General features: G+C 39.0%; 2 protein-coding genes across 3 annotated transcripts; both read right to left on the bottom strand.

Moving 5' to 3' along the window:
* Positions 1-13,187: 13,187 nt before the first annotated feature.
* Positions 13,188-15,024, bottom strand: LOC146471410 (uncharacterized). Its single transcript, XM_085120910.1, has 2 exons — positions 14,741-15,024; positions 13,188-13,896 (listed from the first exon to the last, which is right to left on the bottom strand). Exons 1-2 carry the CDS (start codon positions 14,862-14,864, stop codon positions 13,214-13,216), a joined length of 807 nt encoding a protein of 268 aa, XP_084977036.1. The 5' UTR covers positions 14,865-15,024; the 3' UTR covers positions 13,188-13,213.
* Positions 15,025-19,138: 4,114 nt separating this feature from the next.
* Positions 19,139-25,163, bottom strand: LOC146471409 (putative skeletal organic matrix protein 5). 2 transcript variants are annotated; one of them, XM_085120909.1, is made up of 4 exons: positions 25,125-25,163; positions 21,024-21,066; positions 20,445-20,580; positions 19,139-19,897 (listed from the first exon to the last, which is right to left on the bottom strand). In XM_085120909.1, the coding sequence occupies exons 3-4, from the start codon at positions 20,547-20,549 to the stop codon at positions 19,373-19,375; spliced, it is 630 nt and encodes a 209-aa protein (XP_084977035.1). In that variant the 5' UTR covers positions 20,550-20,580; positions 21,024-21,066; positions 25,125-25,163; the 3' UTR covers positions 19,139-19,372. The 2 variants fall into 2 exon arrangements, with proteins under 2 accessions (XP_084977035.1, XP_084977034.1); XM_085120908.1 differs by lacking the exon at positions 25,125-25,163 and adding an exon at positions 21,310-21,574.
* Between the last annotated feature and the right edge of the window lie 233 nt (positions 25,164-25,396).

Genomic DNA, 25,396 nt, shown 5'->3' with positions numbered 1-25,396 from the left:
TCCTGCCAAAAAGAAAACGGTAGGAAAACGTTCAGAAACAAACACAGAAAGAAAGGCAAAAAATATAGTTGGAGCTAGAGATTTTCCCTTTATTGTTTTTATTATAATTTTTATTTTTCACACTTTTCGCTGTATATACTTCATGTTCGCGCTTTTTATTCATCACTTATCAATGATTGTAGACTGGCAATCGAAAGCTCGTTTTAAGAGCCGTTGTCAGTAACTTTCGAGAATCCGGCGACAGAAGCGAAAATTCGAATTTTTTTTTATTTGCCCCAAAAGATCCTTTTGGTGAACTATTTTCAAAAATAATATTCAAAAGTTCCAGCGAATTTTTTTTTCGGCAAAAATTAGGAAAGTTCGAAATCGGCCTCCACGTGCCCGATGGCCCGATTGAAATTATGCAAATTAGTACCTTTTCAAAACTCTCGTTCAAGACAAGGCAACGTTTTCTCGAGTTGACACTTTCACAATCGTTTTTACATCCCTTTTGCTTGCTTCCAAACTATATTTTATCTCGACCTGAACATTCTTTCATTTGAAGTTCAGACAACGTAAAGAATACAATGACATGTTTGCTATTTCTTAGATAGAGTGATTTTAGCCATATTTCAGATGACCGTAACATCGGGGGTATACAAATATACTGGTAATGAAATAACTTTTTTGAACGGGTAATTTTTCTTATTCATCATGTTAAAATATTTAGTTTGGTCCGTGAAAAGCGAGCGCGCTAGGTCGAGATGTGTGGAATGCCCTTAGACACAATTCGCCATTTCAGCACTTCATGTTCCTCCTGTTACTTTGCACGTGTCAATACAGTTCACGGAAGCTTTTAGATAAAAGCCAAGGCCTCTGGTGTCATTTCATGCTTTAATACACGTAAATAACTAGCTTTAAACTTGAGAGCTCCCCATATTAGCATTAAGTCATCAAATGATTCGTTTCAGGTGAAATTTTCGAGTTTATATTGAGCCGTTCAAGTGAGATGAAAGGGCCGTTCCCAGGGAAACAACTTGAAATCAGTGAAATTAATACCCTGTCTCTCATATCATGCTACACTTCCAAACTACCGTTATTTTTAAGCTAGAAAGTGTAAATACTCCCTTTTTATGTGACCTAAAACAGAATTTGCCTTAAATATTACGAATAAAGTCCACTGCAATAAAAAACTAAAAAAATCGAGCACCGACGTAAATGTAAACATCAGCCGTTTCTCAACTCGCCACATGGGTGAAACGCGTCCGTTGTTTTACCTCTGTATACATTTATGACCAGAAAGTAGAAACAAAAATTCTTCTCTATGCCCATCTGTATAAAAACACTTGCCAACCAAGCTTTTGTTTTTCTGTGTGTTTGTCGAAAATACTGAAGAATAGTGCAACATTGTTACTGACTACTTGACTCATTCAATCACAACCGGATAACACGACTGAATATTAGATATAAAAAAATGCTCTTAATTCTCTGCAGTCGTTACTCACATTATATCCGGCGATGTCACATCCCAGAGGCAAGGCTGAAAGTTGTCTCAAGTTCTGCATATTAGAAATTTAAAGTTTTGAACAACGCGAATAACTTTCATTGCGTGACAAGTGAAATGTGATTAACGCAAGCGCGCGAAAAGCACAGGAATAAGCTATCTCAACATTTGCGCTTGTGATGACAGTGCGAAAATAATTTTTGAAATTACAAAAAGAAATTAAGACAGGTCAAGGTCTGCAAGGTATATTTGATTGTCGGATTGAAACGAAAATCATGTATCCCCCAGGGGGGATTTTACCGAATTCTCATCAACAACAACAAGAACAACCTTTATTTTCCTCAAAATAAAGCCGAAATTAACCAAAATGAAAAGTAAACAAATCAAGAGCTTTCCAGGTCTCGATACGGTATTTCAATACTATCCTCAAACAAAAAGCTAATATATTTAGGAGAGTAAAGTTTTTCTTTCGCCATGGCACCTCTCCGTGCGGATCAAGCTCAAAAAATGCGCAATATTTGCAATCTGTTACGCTTAATCAATGCAAAAAGGGCGTTCGCTCGCACCTATACAGGCACAAAAGATCCGGCCTATGAAGAAATTCAGGACGAAATAGTGTTGTTGCTAGAAAGGGCAGGTAAAGTGTTTTCATTTGAGTGAAACTAAGAGCATGAAAAAACATTTTCTTTTCTTTTCTGATTTTCCCCTAGTTTTTTAGAATCGTTGCTCATCATGATCAATGTATGCACTGTGGGTTAACCTAATCCAAATGGAACTCGTAATTATGTTATATCTTCAACCAATTCCATATAAAGACCACTATAAATTGAATAATCACTAGTCTCTGGTACACAGGTTCAAAAGATACTCTCACTGGCCTTTTCAAAGGCTGTTTGTGTGGTGGATACTCTGGAGCACGCTAGGAGGATTTAACAAAGACAACGTCATACTTGAACAGTGACGGCCTGTAAGAGATAACACCGTCTTTTTGACCGAACACGAACATCTGAGAAATACCAGTCGTGTCCCTTGTCCTTTGACACTAGTGCGCGCGCTAGAAAATAAATTAAGGACGGTGCCTACTAATATCGAAGTATTTTTGTGCGGTTTATGACTATGCGGGAAAAGCAAATCTTAGGAAGGCCTATTGGAATCCAAAACGAAAAAGCGCCAAAAAATGAAACAATGTATGTGATTTTTTCCTAAATTGAAGCTTAATTATCTCTGAAAAATGCATGGTTACCCCCAATTTTCTTTCAAGATACCAAAAACGTTTGCTAAGTTCTACTTTCTCCACACAGTCTTAAACCGTGCAAAAATATTCCTGTATTAGCAGGCACCGCACATAGGAAACCCGAGTTTCTCGAGATGCGCAGAACGTATGAGCAGTAACAATAGTAGGCACCGTCCTTAAGGTTAAACTCTTATCTTAAAATTCGATCAGCTCTACCGTCAGCAAAAATGCAGAATAATGTTGTGTATTTCCAGGTAACATTTTATCACCATCATTGACTCATCTCAAACTGACATTAAAGCTACGTTAAATATTTGACTGCAATAGGCCTTATCACGGTTTTCGACGCCGTTTTGAAGAGTAGGCAAACAGGCTTGAAATAACAGTGTTTGCATGGAAATTCGATGTCAAATAATTTTCATAAAATGATAAAACATTGCTGCTAAAAAAATTCATGAATTGGAAACTATTGGCATTAGGAAAAGGATTGTAAGAAAAAAAATTGGAGGGATGTAACTGTGCCAGAAAGCGTCCAGTCGTGTTTTGAACTTATCATACATTTTCCTGTATTTTTTTTCCTGCGAACTATTTTTAGTACTACGGTTCACAGCTGGTTCGCTTTACAGACAAATGTATGGAAAGTTCAAAACACGACTGGACGCTTTCTGGCACAGTTACGTCCCTTCAATTTTTTTTCTTAAAATCCTTTTCCTAATGCCAAAAGTTTCCAATTCATGAATTTTTCAGCAGCAATGTTTTATGAAAATTATTTGACGTCGAATTTCCTTACAAACACTGTTATTTTAAGCCTGTTTGCCTACTCGTCAAAATGGCGTCAAAAACCGTGATAAGGCCTACTGTATTTTAACAAGTTAACCTGAAAAGAATTCTTTTTTTTTTTTCGTTCCATTCATGGTAAACGTCCTTATTGCATTGATTAACCGTATAACACATTGCAAATCTTGCGCACCTTTTGAGCTTGATCCACAACTTTTGAACATTGATCCATGGCGAAAGACAAACTTCACTCTCCTAAGTGTATTAGCTTTTTGTTTGAGGATAGTATTGATATACCGCATTGAGGTTTCAAAAGGTCTTAATTTGTTGACTTGATTTGTAAATTAATTTCGGTTTTACTTTTTCTGTAATGTTATTGAGGAGAATCCGGCACAGACAATACAGAGTGAATCTCGGAGGAGGAAAACTACATGATTATCGTTTCAGTCCATTAAATATACCTTGCAAACCTTGACTTGTCTCAATTTCATCTTGTAATTTCAAAACTTATTTTCGCACTGTCATCACTGACAAACGCAAATATTGACAAAGCTTATTCCTGTGCTTTTCGCGCGCTTGCGTTAATCATATTTCACTTGTCACGCAATGAAAGTTATTCGCGTTGTTCAAAACTTTAAATTTCTAATATGCGGAATTTGAGACAACTTTCAGCCTTGCCTCGGGGATGTGACATCGCCGGATATAATGTGAGTAACGATTACAGAGAAGTAAGACCATTTCTTTATATCTAGTATTCAGTCGTGTTATCCGGTTGTGATTGAATGAGTCAAGTAGTCAGTAACAATGTTGCACTATCCTTCAGTATTTTCGACAAACACACAGAAAAACAAAAGCTTGGTTGGCAAGTGTTTTTTATATACAGATGGGCATAGAGAAGAATTTTTGTTTCTACTTTCTGGTCATAAATGCATACAGAGGTAAAACAACGGACGCGTTTCATCCATGTGGCGAGTTGAGAAACGGCTGATGTTTACATTTACGTCGGTGCTCGATTTTTTCATTTTTTTATTGCAGTGGACTTTATTCGTAATATTTAAGGCAAATTCTGTTTTAGGTCACATAAAAAGGGAGTATTTACACTTTCTAGCTTAAAAATAACGGTAGTTTGGAAGTGTAGCATGTTATGAGAGACAGGGTATTAATTTCACTGATTTCAAGTTGTTTCCCTGGGAACGGCTCTTTCATCTCACTTGAACGGCTCAATATAAACTTGAAAATTTCACCTGAAACGAATCATTTGATGACTTAATGCTATTATGGGGAGCTCTCAAGTTTAAAGCTAGTTATTTACGTGTATTAAAGCATGAAATGACACCAGAGGCCTTGGCTTTTATCTAAAAGCTTCCGTGAACTGTATTGACACGTGCAAAGTAACAGGAGGATCATGGGGCAATTAACGGTTGGCATAATATGCGAAAGAATTCCTTCTAACATAATGTGATTTTTGAAGCGACTCGTGCGTTCCATTATTGTGGTCGTGGAAGCGAGATGTCCCGCTTCCACTGCTTATGGCGATAGAAGCGAAACATCTAGCTTCTATGACCACAATAAATAAACATTTTTCCGGTGAAAGAAGCGAGTTGTTTCGCTTCCTACAACCAATGGGCGACAAGAAGCGAAACGTCTCGCATCCACACTCACAATAAATAAACAGTTTTGTCAGGTGAAAGAAGCGAGTTGTTTCGCTTCCTACAACCAATGGGCGACAAGAAGCGAAACGTCTCGCATCCACACTCACAATAAATAAACAGTTTTGTCAGGTGAAAGAAGCGAGTTGTTTCGCTTCCTACAACCAATGGGCGACAAGAAGCGAAACGTCTCGCATCCACACTCACAATAAATAAACAGTTTTGTCAGGTGAAAGAAGCGAGTTGTTTCGCTTCCCACAACCAATGGGCGACAAGAAGCGAAACGTCTCGCATCCACACTCACAATAAATAAACAGTTTTGTCAGGTGAAAGAAGCGAGTTGTTTCGCTTCCTACAACCAATGGGCGACAAGAAGCGAAACGTCTCGCATCCACACTCACAATAAATAAACAGTTTTGTCAGGTGAAAGAAGCGAGTTGTTTCGCTTCCTACAACCAATGGGCGACAAGAAGCGAAACGTCTCGCATCCACTCTCACAATAAATAAACTGTTTTGCCAGGTGAAAGAAGCGAGTTGTTTCGCTTCCAACAACCAATGGGCGACAAGAAGCGAAACGTCCCGCATTCAATGACTCTTAGGGGCAAGAGCAATATTTTTCCAAGGTAAAACAAGACGAGGAATAGTTTTCGGCTTGGTTTCGTGAAAGACAGGAACTCGTTTTCGTCTTTAGGAGCTTTAATGGATGTTGACAACTGAACTCTCAAACGCTTTGCTTGTTAAACAACGCGGCGCGCACATCCACACAGAGCGCTGTGATTGGTTCATAATGCGCGTCATCTTCAAGTACATAGCGATTGCGGTTACCCAAAATTAAATCATGTTAAAACTTTACGGAGAAATGCGTATAAATCATTTGAATACCAATCACCGCGCTTGTTGTACGTTCATGTCCTTCATGGAACGTGATCTGTATTGACAGAGCTTTTGTGGGAGCTGACATAAAGAAAGATATTACCTTACTGAATACTCGTAAACACCTTAAGAGAAATAGCTTAGTGTTCTTGTTGGAACCCAAGGGATCCAAAGTTCTTGCTGGCTGTCCGATCAAAATAGGAACAGATGAAAGTTAGACAGACTTAAGTTCTAAATATTTGATTACGTGAATCAGGCTGATAGTTCTTTCACGTGTGGTACATATCACGTTGCGTTATTAAACTCCATAAAATGTTTTCTTTTTTTAAAACGTAATCACTCTTAATGACTCATAATCACTGAATGTAAAATGTTAAAGTACTCTAAAGCATGCAAAATATAAGGATGTTATTATAAAACTCGTAAATATAAATCAATATACTTAATGTGTCTCAACCAAAAGGTAAAAAGAGACGTGCGAGTGAGGAGATAATCTCTCTAAATTTTGTGTTCTCTTGAGTTAACCTCAGTGTATTGCTACTCAAATGTATTTCGAATATAACACCAAACATGCCATTAACTCAATTAAGCATGGTAAATATGTCTGTTAACCTAAATAGTTCCCAATTTACAAAAAAATCATCTAACTTTAAACATATCTATGTAATTAGATAGCAATCATAACAAGAAAAAGCTAATGCTTGTCCACTAAAACTATGTTTGCAAAGTCATATAAGGAAGGCTTATACTTCACGGTTCCGCAACTAGTATTTCGCCTAACTAGAGCCTTCCCAATTTGAACGGCCGCTTACACTTTGACGTTGTGACCTAGAAACAAATTATCCCGCGAAATAGAGTTGCCGATGGGTCGCCCAACCACCTTGTAAACATGCCCTGAACGGTCTAATCTGAACAACGGTGACCTAACGACTTCAATGCAATTGTAATCTAAATCGGAATGATATACTAAGCGAACATCCGCTTGAACCAGTCGATATAGGCTATTAACTCGAGTTAACTGGAGCACTTCATTTCACGATTGTGCAAAGCAAATTAAAAACTGAACTGTTTCAGTTCATATATATAGCCTATCGAATTTTCAACATAGTTTAAAGTTTAGCAGACATGTACGATTCTTAAACCATTCCAATTTAGGTTGTAGGTTTACACTGAAGTTGTTTAAAAATTACTGTTAGTTCCAGGGCTACCTCGTCAATGCGCGAGTTTACCGATATCATAGAGAGGACGACTACATTTCGATGAAAGAAAATACCAGTACAAATGCATACGATTAGAAGTAATCTTGTATTATCAAAAAATCTGGTATCATATTCAAAGACTCCAAACGTAGATCATTTTGAGTTGATGTTACTGGATATTTACCCGCATTGCAAAGCTTCAAGGAGGGGGGGAGACACTACTATCAGAAGCCATATAGGTATGTGCCGCCCCAAAGGGTATGGTTTTTGAGCCGTTTAGGTCTGAAAACGGGTATAGACTTTTACCATTATGGTCTGAAATCGTGTATGGTTTTCAAGGGAACTACGAGAGCGTATTCTCAAGTCAAAGTGAATAAGGGAGAAGGCAAAGTAACTGAAAGTATATCATTCGGGCTGAATTTTGCCCATTCTTTGGTTGCATGGTGTTCACCTCCGTTGATTTCGATGCCAAGCTTTGCACTCAGGTCTGAAAACGGGTGTGGAAAATGACCTGTTTTGATCTGAAATAGGATCAGGATTTGGAGAACAGAGCAGCAAACCCCAATCAAGAATTCCGAAGAGTACCCTCCCACACACACACACACTTCTACACAGAGACACAACCCCCCGGTGCAAAGCTACGGTTATGTTCGTAGAATTCAGTATGCCTCTGAGTCCTCTGACTTTACAAGCATTTAGTTGTATGTGGTCTGCCGATTGTCGTTTGAAGATATAGCTTGTTTAACAATTTCGGTATCCAAATCGACAAAGTAGACAGCATATGCCCCCGTCAACTTTACGATTCAAAGGGCCTTTTTCAAGTCTATCTTGTCCGGCTTGAAGATATTAAAGAGGGAAAAAATAAGCTACCTTACCTGAATATATAAGAAAGGCTTTGCTCATTACAGTCGTGGTACAAATAGGGCGCATTAAGTCGGCATATATCTCCACGAACGGAACAGGATGAAACCACGTGCAATCTCGACTGGAAGAGTACCTTAGCATCTAGTGCCCAGGCTTCACCCAACCACTGCAAAACTAATGCGCGAATTTTTATCACCTGACAAAACTGTTTATTTATTGCGAGTTTATTTATCTTGTCGCCCATTGGTTGTAGGAAGCGAAACAACTCGCTTCTTTCACCTGACAAAACTGTTTATTTATTGTGAGTGTGGATGCGAGACGTTTCGCTTCTTGTCGCCCATTGGTTGTAGGAAGCGAAACAACTCGCTTCTTTCACCTGACAAAACTGTTTATTTATTGTGAGTGTGGATGCGAGACGTTTCGCTTCTTGTCGCCCATTGGTTGTAGGAAGCGAAACAACTCGCTTCTTTCACCTGACAAAACTGTTTATTTATTGTGAGTGTGGATGCGAGACGTTTCGCTTCTATCGCCATAAGCAGTGGAAGCGGGACATTTCGCTTCCACGACCACAATAATGGAACGCACGAGTAGCTTCAAAAATCACATTATGTTAGAAGGAATTCTTTCGCATATTATGCTTAATACTGCATTCCCGAGGAACATGAAGTGCTGAAATGGCGAATTGTGTCTAAGGGCATTCCACACATCTCGACCTAGCGCGCTCGCTTTTCACGGACCAAACTAAATATTTTAACATGATGAATAAGAAAAATTACCCGTTCAAAAAAGTTATTTCATTACCAGTATATTTGTATACCCCCGATGTTACGGTCATCTGAAATATGGCTAAAATCACTCTATCTAAGAAATAGCAAACATGTCATTGTATTCTTTACGTTGTCTGAACTTCAAATGAAAGAATGTTCAGGTCGAGATAAAATATAGTTTGGAAGCAAGCAAAAGGGATGTAAAAACGATTGTGAAAGTGTCAACTCGAGAAAACGTTGCCTTGTCTTGAAGGAAAGTTTTGAAAAGGTACTAATTTGCATAATTTCAATCGGGCCATCGGGCACGTGGAGGCTGATTTCGAACGGGGACGGCTACTATTGGAGTTATCTTCATAGAGTTATAGCGTGGAGTTAGAGTTGCAAAATCCTGAATTCAAGATTTTGTACTGCCAAAATCCTGAATTCAAGATTTTGGACGTACAAAATCCTGAATTCAAGATTTTGTACGTACAAAATCCTGAATTCAAGATTTTGGACGTACAAAATCCTGAATTCAAGATTTTGTACGTACAAAATCCTGAATTCAAGATTTTGGACGTACAAAACCCTGGTACTGCCAAAATCCTGAATTCAATATTTTGGCCTTCCAAAATCTTGAATTCAGCATTTTGGCCTTCCAAAATCTCGAATTCAGGATTTTGGCCTCCCTTCCAAAATCTTGAATCGAATTCAGGATTTTGGCCGTCCAAAATCTTGAATTCAAGATTTTGGCCGTCCAAAATCTTGAATTCAGCATTTTGGCAGTCGTTAACTCTAACTCTAAGTCATAACTCTACTGAAATAACTCTATTGCTAGTCGACCTCATTTCGAACTTTCCTAATTTTTGCCGAAAAAAAAATTCGCTGGACATTTTGAATATTATTTTTGAAAATAGTTCACCAAAAGGGTCTTTTGGGGCGAATAAAAAATAATTCGAATTTTCGCTTCTGTCGCCGGATTCTCGAAAGTTACTGGGCGCGATCCATTAAGCGAAAATTTCCGATGACAATTTTCGAAAATTTCTTTGTCAAATGGAACGGTAATTTCCACTTGACTGAACCGGTCTCGCTCCATGCCCGCGCGGGCCAAATTTCACGACTATTTTGAGGTCACTCTTCCAAGGTATTTGCCTGATGAGTTTAAAAATCATTTTCGGATGACAAGGGAAACGTGCGAACTTCTCTGCCAAGCAGTTATCCAAACTGGCCACATACCTGTGGGGAATCCACATGGGCGACCAGTGATTGCACCCGAAAAGCAAGTATTGGCATTTTGGTGGAGGATAGCTAACCAAGAACCGGCGCGGGCTGTGGCAGATCGATTTGACATGACGATCAGTAGTGTCAACAGGGTGTTTCGTAGGGTCGTGAAGGCAGTTGTTTCCATGTCTGGTCAGTACATCAGATGGCCGAATGGTGAGTCATGACGTGTAAGATAAAATAAACAAACATTATCAATGTGAACGCTTTCATTTGTAATAGATTGGTATAAACCGTTCCCTGTATGCACAAATTTACAGTGAATCGATCAAGTTCAAGATATAAAGTCGTCTTTTGAGGAGGACGGGGGATTCCCTGGCATAATTGGGTTAATCGATGGCACTCATTTTCGAATTCGCGCCCCAGAACACGAACCAGAAGCCTATATCTGCAGGAAGAAACACCATTCAATAAATGTCCAGGTGATTGTTTGATACCAGTTAGATATATTACACAGAGATAATATTCTGGTAAACTACGTGTGAATGGGCTATTGCACTTAAAATTCTGGACTGGCCTTTCGTTGAAATCCATTAGATCCATTAAATGTGTTTAACCGGTGTTAATACCCTTTCTATGGCCCAAACCCGAAAAATGACACCCTATTCAAGGAGAAAAACAAAACCTAAGAATGGCATGAATGGGTTAACTTTATTCCATTTCTGTTAGTAATGGAAGATAAGCATCAAGCATAGAATACTAGACTAATCCTAGATTCGTTTAGCTGGGCGTTATGCACTCTACAGATTGGGATCCCCTCAAAAACCATACCCTATCCCGCGGCACATACCTATATAGCCCATATATAAAAGAACTTTACTCGATATTGTCTCCCTTCACGCAGGTGTATGAATCGGTACCAGTGCCCATAAGGTTAACCTAACAAAATGCTGGGGGGGGGGGGGGGGAACCCTGCTATGGACTAGCATCCCATCTAGGAGGGAGTGGTGATGCTCCTAGTTGCTTCATACTACATAAAACTGGGCTAAGCTCCGGCACAGATGAGCCACCTGGGCTCGTTGAATTTGTTGGACACAGACTGGCACATTATTTGTGATAAATAGAGATAGCTTTTTAAAGATTTTTAGAAACAATTTTGCCATTGTTGTATGGTAATATATAGTTCGATTGCTGATGTAACAGTTCCCTCCTCCAAATGCTAAGGGTAAAGTGACAAAAAAAAAACGTACCAGTGTGTCCCATGGTTAAAGTAGGAATTGAGTATGCAAAAACAGAAGCATTAGCTTTGTTTTCAGCTCGTATGTGATGACAATATGGTGTTTACTGATGTTCTGGCCAGTTGGCCCGGCTCAGTGCATGACTCGCGGGTCCTTCGCAATTCAGTGCTGTGGAACAATGCTGCCAACAAGTTTCCTGGCGATACTCATTTACTTGGGGATGGTGGATACCCATTATTAAGGTATCACAAGACAATGTTGTGTTTAGCCTGTTCCACATTCTTCACACCTTTTCACACTATCTGAACACCTGGAACAAGCTGTGTTTCGAATAGTTTCCACTGCCTTACTTCTCAGGCTGGACAATTTGATATATTCTTCTCACTGAGTTCCTTGCATTTAGTGTTTTTTTTTTTATGAGAAGTTGACTTCTTTGAAGTTAAGGCAGGTCATGTTTGATAATTAATTTTTTCCTCAATTCTCATGACCTGCATCATTAATAATAATAATTAAACCAATAATATTAAATAACGTAAATAAATCTTTTGAAAAGATGTTTTCAAGAGGGTGATTGAACTTTAATACAATACGTCGATTAGACTTGATTATGCATTAATGATCTTCACCTTGGGTTAGTCACCTTGTCATGGTGGTGAAGCTTGTGAGTCTTGATAATACCAAGAGCTATGCCAGCGGGGGCTTATGCTCCCAGTATACGGTCCAACAATGCTGGATTGGTCAAGGGTGGGAGGCGTGACTAAGAACAACCACCTGGCCCTGGTTTGGGCTTTGATGTGAGGATAATCTCCCTACCCTGTAAAAATCATATTGATTACGGAAACAGGAAATTATCTAATCTACATACAACAATATGCAGGGATGGAAATTAGCCCAGGCGAGTGTCAATCCTGTTGGACGAGTAGAAATTCAAGATTTTTTTTTTGGTGTATTTGTTAGGGTACTTGCCCAATGGTGAGTACTATCAAAATTACCGGTAATTTTCAAACCCTGAACATTTATATTTTTCTCCTCTAGGTGGCTTATAACACCTTACAGAGACAATGGGCATTTGACAGTGCATCAACGAAGGTTCAATAAAGCCCTTTCTTCGATTCGACAGACAATAGAGAGGGCAATAGGACTTCTCAAGGGAAGATGGAGAAAACTTCTCTTTCTGGATCATTTTGATGTAAAATTGGAATTAAATGTCATAATTGCTGCATGTGTCCTGCACAATTTCTGTTTACTGCATGATGATTTTGAGGAAGGATACATCCTTGAAGGGGAGCACAACGATGATCATGATGCTGAAGAGCCTCCATTCCCAGATGGACGAGCTAACCAGAAAAGAACCCGTCTCATGAACGTTGTCTGTGGTCTGTGAACTTCAGAAAAACATGCCAAACACAATAATAACACAGTTTATTTTTCTGTCAATATAAATTCAGTTTTATTTAACTGACCAAGTGTATAACGGCTGAATTAATTTAGACTTCAAACTGCTGGCATTGTTTTAGATAAGGGTATTAAAAATGAATACATTGCTTTACAACAAACCCAACTGGCTAAATTGTCCAAACTGGTGGCATTTTTTTAAATAAATGTATATATTTTAAGAATAAATACATTGGTTTACAACAAACTCATAGACCAAAGGGTCTTAACGAAACGGTAGCAAATTCCCACACGGTTAATGTGAGTCTCCTACCCCCTCAGGGGCTAAGGACAAGTAGCCTAATAGACTTAAATAGGCCTAATAGACTTAATGGACCTAATAGGCTTAATAGTCCTAACAGGCTTAATAGTTCGAATAGGAAACTAATAGGCTTAATAGACTTAATAGATTTTGGAAGAAACTCACAATAACCGTGTGGGAATTTATTTTTCTCAACGAGAGGCTTTTAGCTTACATAATTATATATTTTACATCTACTTGTTTCTTAGTATATCCAGAAACTCACTGTTAAATTTATCTCTTTTCTCTTGCACGTCTCGTAAAAATTTAAGTCTCTCCCCCTCTGCTTTCTCTCTCTTTTCTGTCCAATCATGGAGGAAGGTCAACATTTCAGCTGCTGACGAGTAGCTCTTTCTTTTTCGTTTCTTGTTCCTCAGGGTCTTTCCCCTTTTGCCCTTTGTGGCCACATCGTCATCATCATCATTGGAGTCATCATCCTCAGAGTCAACATCCTTGTTGTAGTCATCATCCTTCTCTGATTGATCACTGTTGGCACTACTTGAAGAAGATCTCCCAGTGTCAAAGGTATAGGTGGGGTGCACTTTCGGGCTATCCCCAAACACCTCATCCATGAGATCATGAAATTTCCATGACTTGTTTGCGCTCCCAGTTTTCTTGTTATTATCCTCGATCTTCTTGAATGGGCCCTCCAGCTTAAACCACTTTCGCATACATTGTTCCCCAGTCACAACAACATCTGCAGCTTCGTTAAATTTTGATGCAATTTTATCGAAGACCTCTTTCTTTTTGGTCTTCGGTTGTTTTAACAAATGTTTAAATTTACGATACTGTTCAATTAATAAACGAACCGTCTTGTCATCCCATTTTTGCAGGGTTGCACATGGCGTTGAGTCTTTCACCGTATCTTGAACAATATCTGTAGAATTGATAGTTTACAATTAGAACACAAATTTAAGGAGTGTTCATTAAAATTGAAAAATATTTTGGACCCCCCACCGTATCTTAAACAATATCGGTAGAATTGATAGTTTACAATTAGAACACAAATTTAATGAGTGTTCATTAACATTGAAAAATTTTTTGGACCCCCCCCCCCCAAAAAAAAAAAATGCTCGAAAAAATAGGAGGGATAAAGAAAAATTTAGGTGTGGGTCATGGAAAATCTGTTCACTTTCTAAGAGTGAAAGGCAATAACATCTGAAGTTGAAAAATTAACTGACGAGTACAAAAATCAGATTTACTTTCAGAAGAAATAAACACTAGCGCGCATTGGTTGGTTGAACTGGGTCATAATTTCAAAACCTACCTAGTTGAATAAATGATTGTTTTGACATTACTGTCTGAGAACAATTATGGAGAAAGTCATGGAAAGCCATGGAAGTTTAACAGGTCAAAAGTGTACGAAACCTGTCGGTATTCGGGTAAAAGAGACTTTAGACTGCATAACAGTCGTATGTCCGTCACATACGCGGGCCTTCGAGCCCTCACGGAGCTCTCAAGAAGCTGGAAGCCTCTCGCGACGCACACAAAGCCGAAATTCGCGCCGACAAGAAATCGGAGAAAACGCGATAACAACTGTTTTGCACTCTAAAAAGACTGAAAAAAATACAGACAAGCTGAGATATATGGGTCTAGGTTTACGAAATATTAAACTAAGTATGAGATAGCGAACGTTCATTTGTATTGGCGGGAATTCATCGATATCAAAAAGGAAGTGTATGCATTCAAAAGCGAATTACTCAATATTCCAATCAACTTACCGATGGGAGCATTTGGTGGCGCAATGTTGCCATCCTCGTCTACGCATAAATGCCTCAAAAAGAACGGTAGATCGTCCGAGGTGAAAAAACAAGCGCTGCATTGGTATACTCCACCGTCAGCCATGGCTCAACAATCAATCTGACCGCTGGAGAAACACCAGGATGGGCATGGACCCGAGTGCCTGGCCCAAATGGTATGCCAAATGGTACAGAAAATTTCCGGAATTTCCAAATTTTCGGAAAAAAGGACAACCTCTCGAGGTTGTCCGGAATTTTCGAAACAATTTTTTTCGAAATATCCCGTTCCATTTGATTCTGTACCGAAATTTCCGGAAATTTTAGCTTAATGGATCGCGCCCATTGACAACGGCTCTTAACCTTTTTTAACTTTTAACCAGAGAAGGATTTAAATTATTATGTCTTGCCCTGGTTACTCGTCCATATTTAAATGTAGATATTTTTAGTATTTGTTTAATATTGTAAGGGAAGCTTAAAATCCCTCTCTAAAATTGTTCCCTTGCCAATGTTACTGTCAATGCCTGGTGTCCATGAGCTAGCTTGGCTGACAGACTACCTAACAAAGAGAAAGCAATACACGGTAGTCAACGGTGTGAAGTCTGACACGGTGCCAAAGTCACCTCTTACATCCCTCAAGGTGTTGTTCTCTCTCCAAAAATTTTTACATTGAACAAGAGCAATTTACCCAATGCTGTTATCTCAGGATCAACGTACATGTCCGCAGAGGATACCTGCACAATTGTTTTGTTCAAGGAGTTGTGTGGATGAGGTCACAGCTTTGCTTAGCAAAGCGCTAGAGGAGCTCGCTATACGGTGCAGATACAACTCAGTATAACACGTCGAAACATCTTGAAGGGGACAGTGCGTACGTTTTGTCGCTGTGATAACCATGGCTTTGCTGTTCTTGGGGTGGGAGACTAGCTAGCTAGTTGTCATAACAGCAATACTTAAGTGGTCTTCTGGACGCACTCCCCCCTTCAAGACGTTTAGCCGTGACAGTGGATAACTAACTCAACTGGACACGATATATTCAGGAAATCAAAAAGGGATTCGTGAATAAGCTTAACCTGATAAAACGCAGCCGCTTCTTAACCACGTAACATAGCGTTGGACTTGTGCTTCAAGATTACCTTGCCATCAGTTACATACGCTGAATACCACACGGAGTGAATGTACAAACAAGGAAGGTTTTAAATCTTTTTAGGATCACTACAGTGCATTGCCTCGTGATAAGGCTCATGTAGTGGTACTCGAAGTAGCGAAGTGGGAAGCTGACGTTAGCGGCATTAATCGTTAAAATGTACAATGATGCGAAACTATGACTGACCATTATGACAGCTCTGGGCCTTTTCAATTCATTTTTATAGCTTGGGTAATTTATCATGAAATAAGATCGGTTGGCTGAAAGAGGAGCAATAATAAGAGAAAAGAGATTTTAACAATTATGCAGCAATTCAAGAACGGATAAATATGCCGGAAACAGCAGAAAAGTCCGACTTTATAATGAGATTTATATCGTGACCACATAATCATACGTATTATAATCCTTATGTTACACCTTTAAATTAATAATTATGTATAAATAAATAAATAAATAAATAAATAAATAAATAAATAAATAAATAAACTAATAGTTAAATAAATGAATACATCCTCTACTTTTGGAAGTAGAATAGCGTTGAGCTCTCGCAGGTACATTTTTAACTTACTCTGTAATAGTCCTGTCCAACTGTTCAACTGAATAACTACGTTGTTCAAATAATTGAAAATAAAATCGTAGGCTCTGGGAACGAGGATGGCCGGTCCTACAGCTGTTCTCTATTTGCCTCTCGCTCCTCCTGGGGTGAGGAGATAAAAAAAAACCTTGGAAACGAGGTTGTACAAGAAGCACGGGGCTCTGTGAAAAAAAAAAAAATTTCCTGGTCAGCACCCTCGAGTCGTTTTGGGGCCCGGCCCTGGCTCTTCGGGATGTTCCCGCCACAACCACTTCTATCTTACAGTCTTAGATTTCTTTAACCATTTCTGACCCGACATGCAAATGAAGAACAATTATACGAACGCGAGTCTGAGCAATAATCTTTGAGTGTTTTCAGCACCCTCGAGTCGTTTAGGGGCCCAGACCTGCCTCTTCGGGATATTCCCGTTACAACCACTTCTATCTTCTCCATTCTCAGATTTCTTTAACCATTTCCGACCCGACATGCAGATGGAGAACAATTACGCGAAATCAAGTCTGAGCAAGAATCTGAGCCGAAGTGTTTTCTCTATTATTATTTTTTAAAGACGATGTTTCCTTTTGCCTTTGCGCGTACGTACTGCTTATCTCGAGATGGCCTGTGAAGTTCTATTTTTGTAGGCCGGTGCCTATCTACTAAAAGGCATTTTTGCGTAGCTTATATGGGGAAAGAAGATATTAGCAGTGGTTATTGGAATACAAAACCAACATGGGAAGTATCAACTACGCATTTTCCAGAGATCATCTCAAAGCTTCAATCTGAAAAAAAAAATGCTATTCGTCGCCACATTTCGATCCTTCACAAGTGAGCAGGGCAAATGTCGGTTGAAGGATTCCTTGATAGCTCTTGATGCTGGTAACGTCCTCCACAACTGGGAGCCTTCGAACTGAGAATTGCTTTTTCCTTTCTGAATCTGTTAACGGTTTCTCGCCCATGGTGCTACAAACACTGAGAGAAACAACTGACAACTGGTCAAAATATTACTCTCCGAAGGTCTTCAGCCCAGCTTAACCCGCAAGCTTCTGCAAACATGGACCCTTCACAAGTTAGGACCCAGTATCCATCGATATGCCACGTCTCGGCCACCTTTGGGCTGAACAAAAGGCCATCCCCGGCAGCAGTTTAAAGTCGGGGAGAAGGGTTTTTCGTGGGCGAACGTTTACTGTAAGAACAGGTTCATAGTAAACTTTGGACCATAAGAATACCTTGTATCCGACTAACTGCCCCTGGATCTCCGAGGATGAACAAAGGCTCGTATTGCGTACAGCGAAAATGATGACTGACTTTTTAAGGACATATTTGCCCCTTCGAAAACAAAAAGAATTAATTTTCCAGCTTGACGAAATTTTAAGCTAAAATTTTTGCCGAAGAAAACTGCAGATTTTCTTTACGACTAAATCCAAGTTTGTATCTGAGACGAGATATTAAAGGCCATCCCAATGAATATATGTTGTGGTTCAATTTTACCCTTGGTTTAAATTTTATTTTATTGATATACACCGAAAGAAACCTTGAGATGAATGTATACGTTGCGCATGCGCGACGCTCTTGGCTTTCTGGTGGTAAAAACGAATACTTAGCAGAATGTGTCTATATTCCCAAAACAAAACCACCCGCAACGAAAATAACAAAAGCGCCATACAAAATCCAGGAAAATTTTTTAGCCATAACGGTCAACTAAAAAATTCGCTGGGATAAACTTTCTTTTCGTCGCCGAAAAAAAGTGCTCTGACGTTAAGCAATAAAAGGGTGTAAGAGTATATTCAAGAAGATGCCGAAGAAATCCTAGGTACAAGTGATATTTTAAATGGAAATGGTTTAAAGTAGGTAAATCGGTTGTCCTGGCAACCTTTGTCCCAGAGGGGTTTTTACTTTCACTCTTTTTTCCCTTTTGTATTTTTCCTCTCAAACAAAGTTGGGCCGTAAGGGGAGTAAGGATGAATTTAAATTGGGCTGATAAAATTTTCACTTTCCGTCATATAAAGTTTAAGCATTGAATACTTTGCTGAACAACTGTCTTTTCAATGGTTACCCCCCGCCGAGTCCGCGCCATCAATATAAAACCACAAGTGAGTGATGAACTAGACCGTAATTGCAGCCAAACTGCACGCCTAGTGCTATTTTTGTTTGGCAGTTTTCTCACTCTATCTGCTGATAAAGTCTCTACCAAACTTTCCGCCGTTCTAGGAAAGTAAAAATTTTTAGCAAACGTTAGTCTTTGGGTAGGCTAACTCCCCCCCGCCCCCTTCCCTCCCACTCTTCCCTCCTGCCGCCCAAATTTCGGGTGAACTGACTAGATGGTATTTTAACTGATTCAATCTCTTAGTTTGGGTGTATTTTCAAAGAACCCAATCTAGAAGTCAAACCAAAGTTTCCTAGTATCGAGCTGTAAAAGAGTTCAGTAACCGTAGATTTATCGATAAGAAACCAGAAACGTAATTTCTTACCCACCCTAACAAGCGACTTCAGACCTTTTAGTTGACTTTCGTGAGAAAGGAATCTGGATGGACAATTTATTTGAGTGCATTGTGGCTCATTTCCCAAGACAATGATGTTTAGAAGATTGACTCACAAAAACTAAATTTTCTTGCGTTGGGCAAATACCTTGCTTATTCTCTTTCCTGTCAACACTTTTACCACTCAAGTCAGTCCCATCACCAACTTTATTTCTTCTATAAAGAAACTAATCAACGCTGCATCCATGTTCCTTGTTGAAGTGCAGAATAATATAACCAGTACAGATTTTTCTTTTGCGTTTGTTGTTTTTGAAAGACAGAGCTTTAATTTGCTTGTCAAGGATTACAAGGCTTTGTTCTTTACTTTACTTATGGCTTATGACCTTTATGACAAAGCTCAGTGTTTCAGTTCCTTGCGATTGTTACTGCACCAGAATGTAACCCATGGCTTTGATGTGCTTTTTTCCGTTATCTCCTCCAGATTTATATTCAGCCTCGTTTCCACACGTGATGGAGTTAAAAGGGTTTCCTCCAGTACCAAAACCAATTTTGGAATCAGGAGTAATGCAATCATTTTGTTCATTAGCAATGATACCGATTCTGGCTCTGGGGGAATCACTATATTTACCCACAGTGTTGAACCCTTCTTTGTTACAGTTTCGTTGCAAGGATGCAGAAGAACCGAGAAGCGACTTCCACGTGTTACGACCCAGTGAGGTGGCGCGGTAATTACCATCAGCAATCAGTGAGTACAGGGAGTTGGCGTGCTTGGTGATGACAATGAATATTGTCTGATGTGCGAACTTCATACCGAGACAGATCTTAGAGAACGGTGTGTTCCAGTAGGTTGGTAGCTTGGTCTCATAATTGTCAAACAAAGTCTTTCCACCTGGAAGGTTGAAGTCGACCTTGTTGCTCCAGAATTTGGAATTGAATTGAAACGTTGGCTAAGTGGAAAAAAAAAAAAAAAAAGGAAAATTACAGTACGTTACACTATTCACATTTCCACCAATTTGTCGAAAATTTGCCGTTTAAGAAATTTGTTTTGACAGCATTCTGAGTTTCTATTCTCTATTTCATTGCCATTAACATTTCTAGTTGCGGTTTTGGTAGGAGAAAGAAGATTTTGAACGATTTCCGGAAAGCGGATGTGTGGAAAGTTACAATAAGTTACACTATTCACATATTCACCTTTAGAAAACGCTTTGTCGAATGTTTACTGTGATAAATGTGCTTTAAAAGCATTTGGATCTTCTTGAATCACTTTCATGACCTTCATTAACATTTTCCGAGGATTTTGAAAAAGCAGATTTTGAACAGTTTCCCGGTGGAGAGTGAACGCTCAAATATGTAAAACTGAGTATCCAAATATTTCGTACAACTCGTGAAGGTACAAAGGACATTTTCGCAATTCTTTGAAATATACGGATGAAGATTATATTACGTGCATATTCCTACATACACGTCAGCAAACAGTTGGTTGTCATGTGATACCTTATTGCCATCAATTGTCATGACCAGCGTCCATCCGCCTCCTCCACATGCTCCAAGCCCATGGCGTGACATGTGACAGTACACAGGAACCTCCCCAAAGGGCATTTGGAGAAAATAAGCTTTGTTTCCTTGGGACCTGATAACAAAAAAATTGTATTCCTTTCTGCACTAAGCTTGACCTCTAAGAAAAATATGACAAAATTCCGATTTTTACTGAAATATCTGTCGGCATTCAATTGCGGCGATAATGAATCTAGCTTTTCCTCCCTTCCTTTTTGACGTAGATATGGAGGGAATCTGCTACCAAAGATGCCAAAGGTGCGAAACGCTCGCTTAATAACCATAAAAAAAAAAACTTTGCAAATGTTTGACTAAGGGAAGCTGTGTTAAAATTTCACAATATCAGTATGAGCCGTGCATGAAACAACATTATCTCCCTCATTTAACATATCTTGAGTTGTGCCATCATTATATAACTGCTAAAATATACAAAAAATCACAATAGAAGATGCTAAGCGCTTTTGCATTTCCTGACTTATTGCTCTTGAGACAACAGCTGCCTGCAATTTTTTGACTTACTTGTAGTTATTGTAAATTTCCTTGCACGAGACAAAGGACTTTCCTGCCAAAAAGAAAACGATAGAAAAACGTTAAGAAACAAGCACAGAGAGAAAAGCAAAAAATATAGTTAAAGCTAGAGATTTTCCTATTAGTTTTACACGGAAGAACAACCCTTCTCTTCTGTATGCGCGGTCGCGCCACAAGCATAGCCGAGTCAGTTCATCGCCGACTGTGCCTCTTGGAGACTCGAAACGAGAAGCGCGCGCCAATTAATCTTTCTTAAAATGATCTGCGCAAAAGTTACCAGGCTTGACGGTGGCTTTCCCTTGAGAAATGGCATTTACGGCAGCTATGAGCTTATCAAACTTGTTTCCCAGAGATTTTATGGCTTTCTCGACAGCGTTTGAGGAAGTCTGCCGCGCGACCTCGGTGGTTACAATCACGAGTACAAAGAACCAAACGTTACGGAGCACTCGCATTTTGTCGATAAAACTGTTGATAAACGTACTTCCTTTAAAGATTCTCACGCAGTGTCTCAAATGAGTTGTTATGATCTATAGTCCACCTCATGTCTGTTGCGGATGTTCCGGAACGCGAAAATTTTCCTGGCAGCAGTCAGCTACAGCCAATCAAAGTTAACCACATTTATAGTAATTTTTAATTCAATCAGGCTAATGTTTTCTCTTTTGAGGATAAATCGGTTTTGAAATGAATCACTCGTGATTCGCACTTTTTCTTTAACAGTAACAATTAAAGTGAGAAGTGATCATCGCAGTGAATTATCCGCAGTTCATATATGGATCATTTCATATACTTTACATCATAGTAACAATTAAATAGCATCGCGAAGATTATTTCAGAGAAAAGAAATTTGTCTACGGCAACCACTAGTTCAGCGTAATCAATTTATATTAATCAATATACTGACAAGTCCGAAATCTGACGGTAATTAATAGGCCTTATCACGGTTTTCGACGCCATTTTGACGAGCTCGAAATAACAGTGTTTGTATGGAAATCCGATGTCAAATAATTTTCATAAAACATCGCTTCTGAAAAATTCATGAATTGGAAACTTTTGGCACTAGGAAAAGGATTTTAAGAAAAAAATTGGAGGGATGTAGCTGTGCCAGAAAGCGTCAAATCGTGTTTTGAATTTTCCATACATTTGTCTGTAAAGCGAACCAGCCGTGAACTGCTCTAAAAATAGCTCGCGGGAAAAAAATTACAGGGAAATGTATGGAAAGTTCATAACACGACTGCACGCTTTCTGGCACAGCTACATCCCTCAATTTTTTTTCTTAAAATCCTTTTCCTAGTGCCAAAAGTTTCCAATTCATGAATTTTTCAGAAGCGATGTTTTATGAAAATTATTTGACATCGGATTCCATACAAACACTGTCATTTCGAGCCTGTTTGCCTACTCATCAAAATGGCGTCGAAAACCGTGATAAGGCCTATTCAGATAATTTCGTTTTCTCCATCAAGACACAACAATAGAAACATTCAATTCTTAAGTTGAACTCAATAAAATATTTCAATAATGGAGCGACATGTATTTTACTACATAGGAATTCCGTCCGCGGAATTCTTTAATTCCGCAAAAACGTTTTGTTTGATGGGAGATTAGCTGTCTTTACTGACGATTTTTTGCTTCATGTCAAAATTTGAGACGAAACTCCATGCATGGGTAACCGTATTGTTTTGACGATTGTTGATGCTTAAGCTATGAGTTCTAAAAGCTGGCAATTGTATTATTATTATCTTTGTAATAATTTATTTCGCTTTAGGCGATGAATTGTCCGTGATTAAATAAAGACTAAATAAAATAAGATAAATATGGAAAAGCGGGTTTATTTTGCAATCTAAGCGTGAATTTCGATGTCGTCGGTAACTGTAACAAAATAAACCTTTCCTTGAAAGTAAATTATAAGTTTCTGAGACTCGAATTTTAGTACAATGTTCAGCTTTTTCTACACAGGAAAGACAATGCTCTCTATAATTCTTAAACTCTAAAATGGCGCCGACCTCAAGGAACATATCAGTCCCGCTTATCCGATTTTCGCGCGGATGTGGTGCAGAAGGCTGTTTTTGAAAGATAAAAAGAGAGCACGATCAGGGCGATAGCAACAGCAAGTTGTCTGTTATGGAATACACTTCTTCGGAGGTGAATTTATCAACAAAGTTTCTGCAACAAATGATGTTTTTAATTAAACAATACGTGTGACTTATTTTAGTAATATTATTTGCTGAAGGCGTAGTTACAAAAACCCGGAACGACCCACAACGATCCACAACGATCCACAACGACCCACAACGACCCACAACGATCCACAACGATCCCACAACGATCCACAACGATCCCACAACGATCCACAACGATCTTCAAACGACCGAAGACGATCTCAAAACGACCCACAACGATCCCACATCAAAAAAACAAAAGAAACCACCCAAGCAAAAAATATCAAAAACTTAACTTTTGAATTTTTTTCAAAAATTGAAACGCATACTGAATAGCAAACAATGACTCACAACTTCCAAGAATACCTTTGATATTCCGGTAACACATTCATAAGGTTGTCAAAAACAGGACAAAATAATTGAGCAAATGCAGCTTTTCACGAGAAAGAATCTCCATTCGAAGACACCGATTTGTAAGTACGATCGATGTCTCTTCGGGCGGCCATTGAATAAAGATTTGTATAAATGACACGAAAAGTTTCATCAGCTTTGCTTCCCGTAAACATCCATCTACATTCGTGCCGCGACGCGCTATAATTTCTTACCGATTTCTGCGCTAACGAAGCGAACTGAGATTGCAGTGTTATGACAATGACCATCAAGACGACAGAGATCTCATGTACATATCTACCACGAGTTCCATTGTACGCAATTGTTTTAAATTCATGCAAGGAATTCGATAACGAAAAAAATTGTAGCCCCCCATATCTTTTCTAATGGTCGGTGCCTAATGTAACCAAAGAACAAATGGAGAGATAACTATACTTGACAAATAACACTTCGTTGAGGCCTTGCTTCAGAAATAAGGTCTATTAATGATTTACTTCAGTTGTAGTGGACTGTAGTTACTACAAAGGGCGCGTTGCGGCACGAATGTAGACGAAAATTACCCTAAGTAGCCTCAAGATGGATGTTTACGGAGAGCAAAGCTGATGAAACTTTTCATGTGACTCATACAAATCTTTATTCGATGACCAAAATCCAAAAGTTAAGTTTTTGATATTTTTTGCTTGGGTGGTTTCTTTTGTTCTTTTGTTGTGGGATCGTTGTGGGTCGTTTTGAGATCGTTGTGGGTCGTTCTGAGATCGTTGTGGATCGTTGTGGATCGTTGTGGGATCGTTGTGGATCGTTGTGGATCGTTGTGGGTCGTTGTGGATCGTTGTGGGTCGTTGTGGGCCGTTCCGGGTTTTAGTAACTACGTTGCTGAAGAAAGTAAAAGTTACAAGCTTAATTTCGCTGTCAATTTCATCTCCGAAGATCTGAATTCCATAACAATAAAGGTCGCTTAACTGAAAAGTGGAAAGAAGAATTTTTGATCCAACATTAGCAAAACAATTATTTTGAGAAATCCGCGGTGTAGCCAAAAATCTAGTCCCCAACACTGGCAGTGTTTGACCCACCGATAAAGTTTGATTATGTCTACTTAGTAATACAAACGTGTCTAAATTTCATTAAATTTTGACACGGAAGAAAAACACCTAACTTAACTACACGTAATGAAAGTTTTCAGAATTTCAAACTTGAAGTCGTTTACTCTTCCGCTTTCTACAGGTTTATAGATTTTCGCTTAAATTAAGTCATAATATTTAAATTCTCCGGTTATTTGAACTGACAGAAAAGTTTAGTTCGTCCAAAAGCACACATCGCAAGCAGGTTGACTCCCAACTCGCCTTTCTCGCCGATTCAACCTCGCTTGGCAAGCTAGCCAGAAGAGTAGAAACCACCCTTTGCAGCAAGCTTCTAAATGGATTTTTCTGCATATTAAAAGCGCGTGAAATGTTAGAGGGAGCACAGGCTGACACTTGTTGCGTCTTCAGTATCTTTCACACACAAAAGTTACGCATTATTACTCTGCAATTAAAAATTAAACACTTACCTTCGATTATATAAGCGCCCTCCCTACACGCGCGCCATACGGTGATCAGACAAACAGTATAACTTGGAACTATATCACTACTCCTACCAGAAAATGAGACAAAATACCGACCAATTAAGCCTTAACTGCTTTTTTGCGCCTCGCCAATCTTAAACACAGAGTCCCCAGGTTCTTTGGTCAGCGTTTGGTTGCCAGGAGACACTCCAGGGTACTGGAATTTTATTACCGCAGGGTTTCTGCGGTAAAACAATGGAAGCCGTTACGTAGCTGAA

This window comes from Pavona decussata, unplaced genomic scaffold, assembly GCF_977016875.1.
Source record: "Pavona decussata unplaced genomic scaffold, jaPavDecu1.1 SCAFFOLD_104, whole genome shotgun sequence".
NCBI lineage: Eukaryota > Metazoa > Cnidaria > Anthozoa > Scleractinia > Agariciidae > Pavona > Pavona decussata.
Note: the sequence above shows the minus strand (reverse complement) of the source record. Positions and strands in the feature narration are given on the sequence as shown.

Excerpts from the sequence above, each read along its gene's own strand:
- LOC146471409 (XM_085120908.1), bottom strand. The coding sequence starts at position 21,484 with ATGCGAGTGCTCCGTAACGTTTGGTTCTTTGTACTCGTGATTGTAACC. Across the intron at positions 21,067-21,309 it reads GAAAGCCACCGTCAAGCCTG|GAAAGTCCTTTGTCTCGTGC; the intron begins GTAACTTTTGCG and ends TCTTTTTGGCAG. Across the intron at positions 20,581-21,023 it reads GAAATTTACAATAACTACAA|GTCCCAAGGAAACAAAGCTT; the intron begins GTAAGTCAAAAA and ends TTTTGTTATCAG.
- LOC146471410 (XM_085120910.1), bottom strand. The coding sequence starts at position 14,864 with ATGGCTGACGGTGGAGTATACCAATGCAGCGCTTGTTTTTTCACCTCG. Across the intron at positions 13,897-14,740 it reads GCCACCAAATGCTCCCATCG|ATATTGTTCAAGATACGGTG; the intron begins GTAAGTTGATTG and ends TCAATTCTACAG.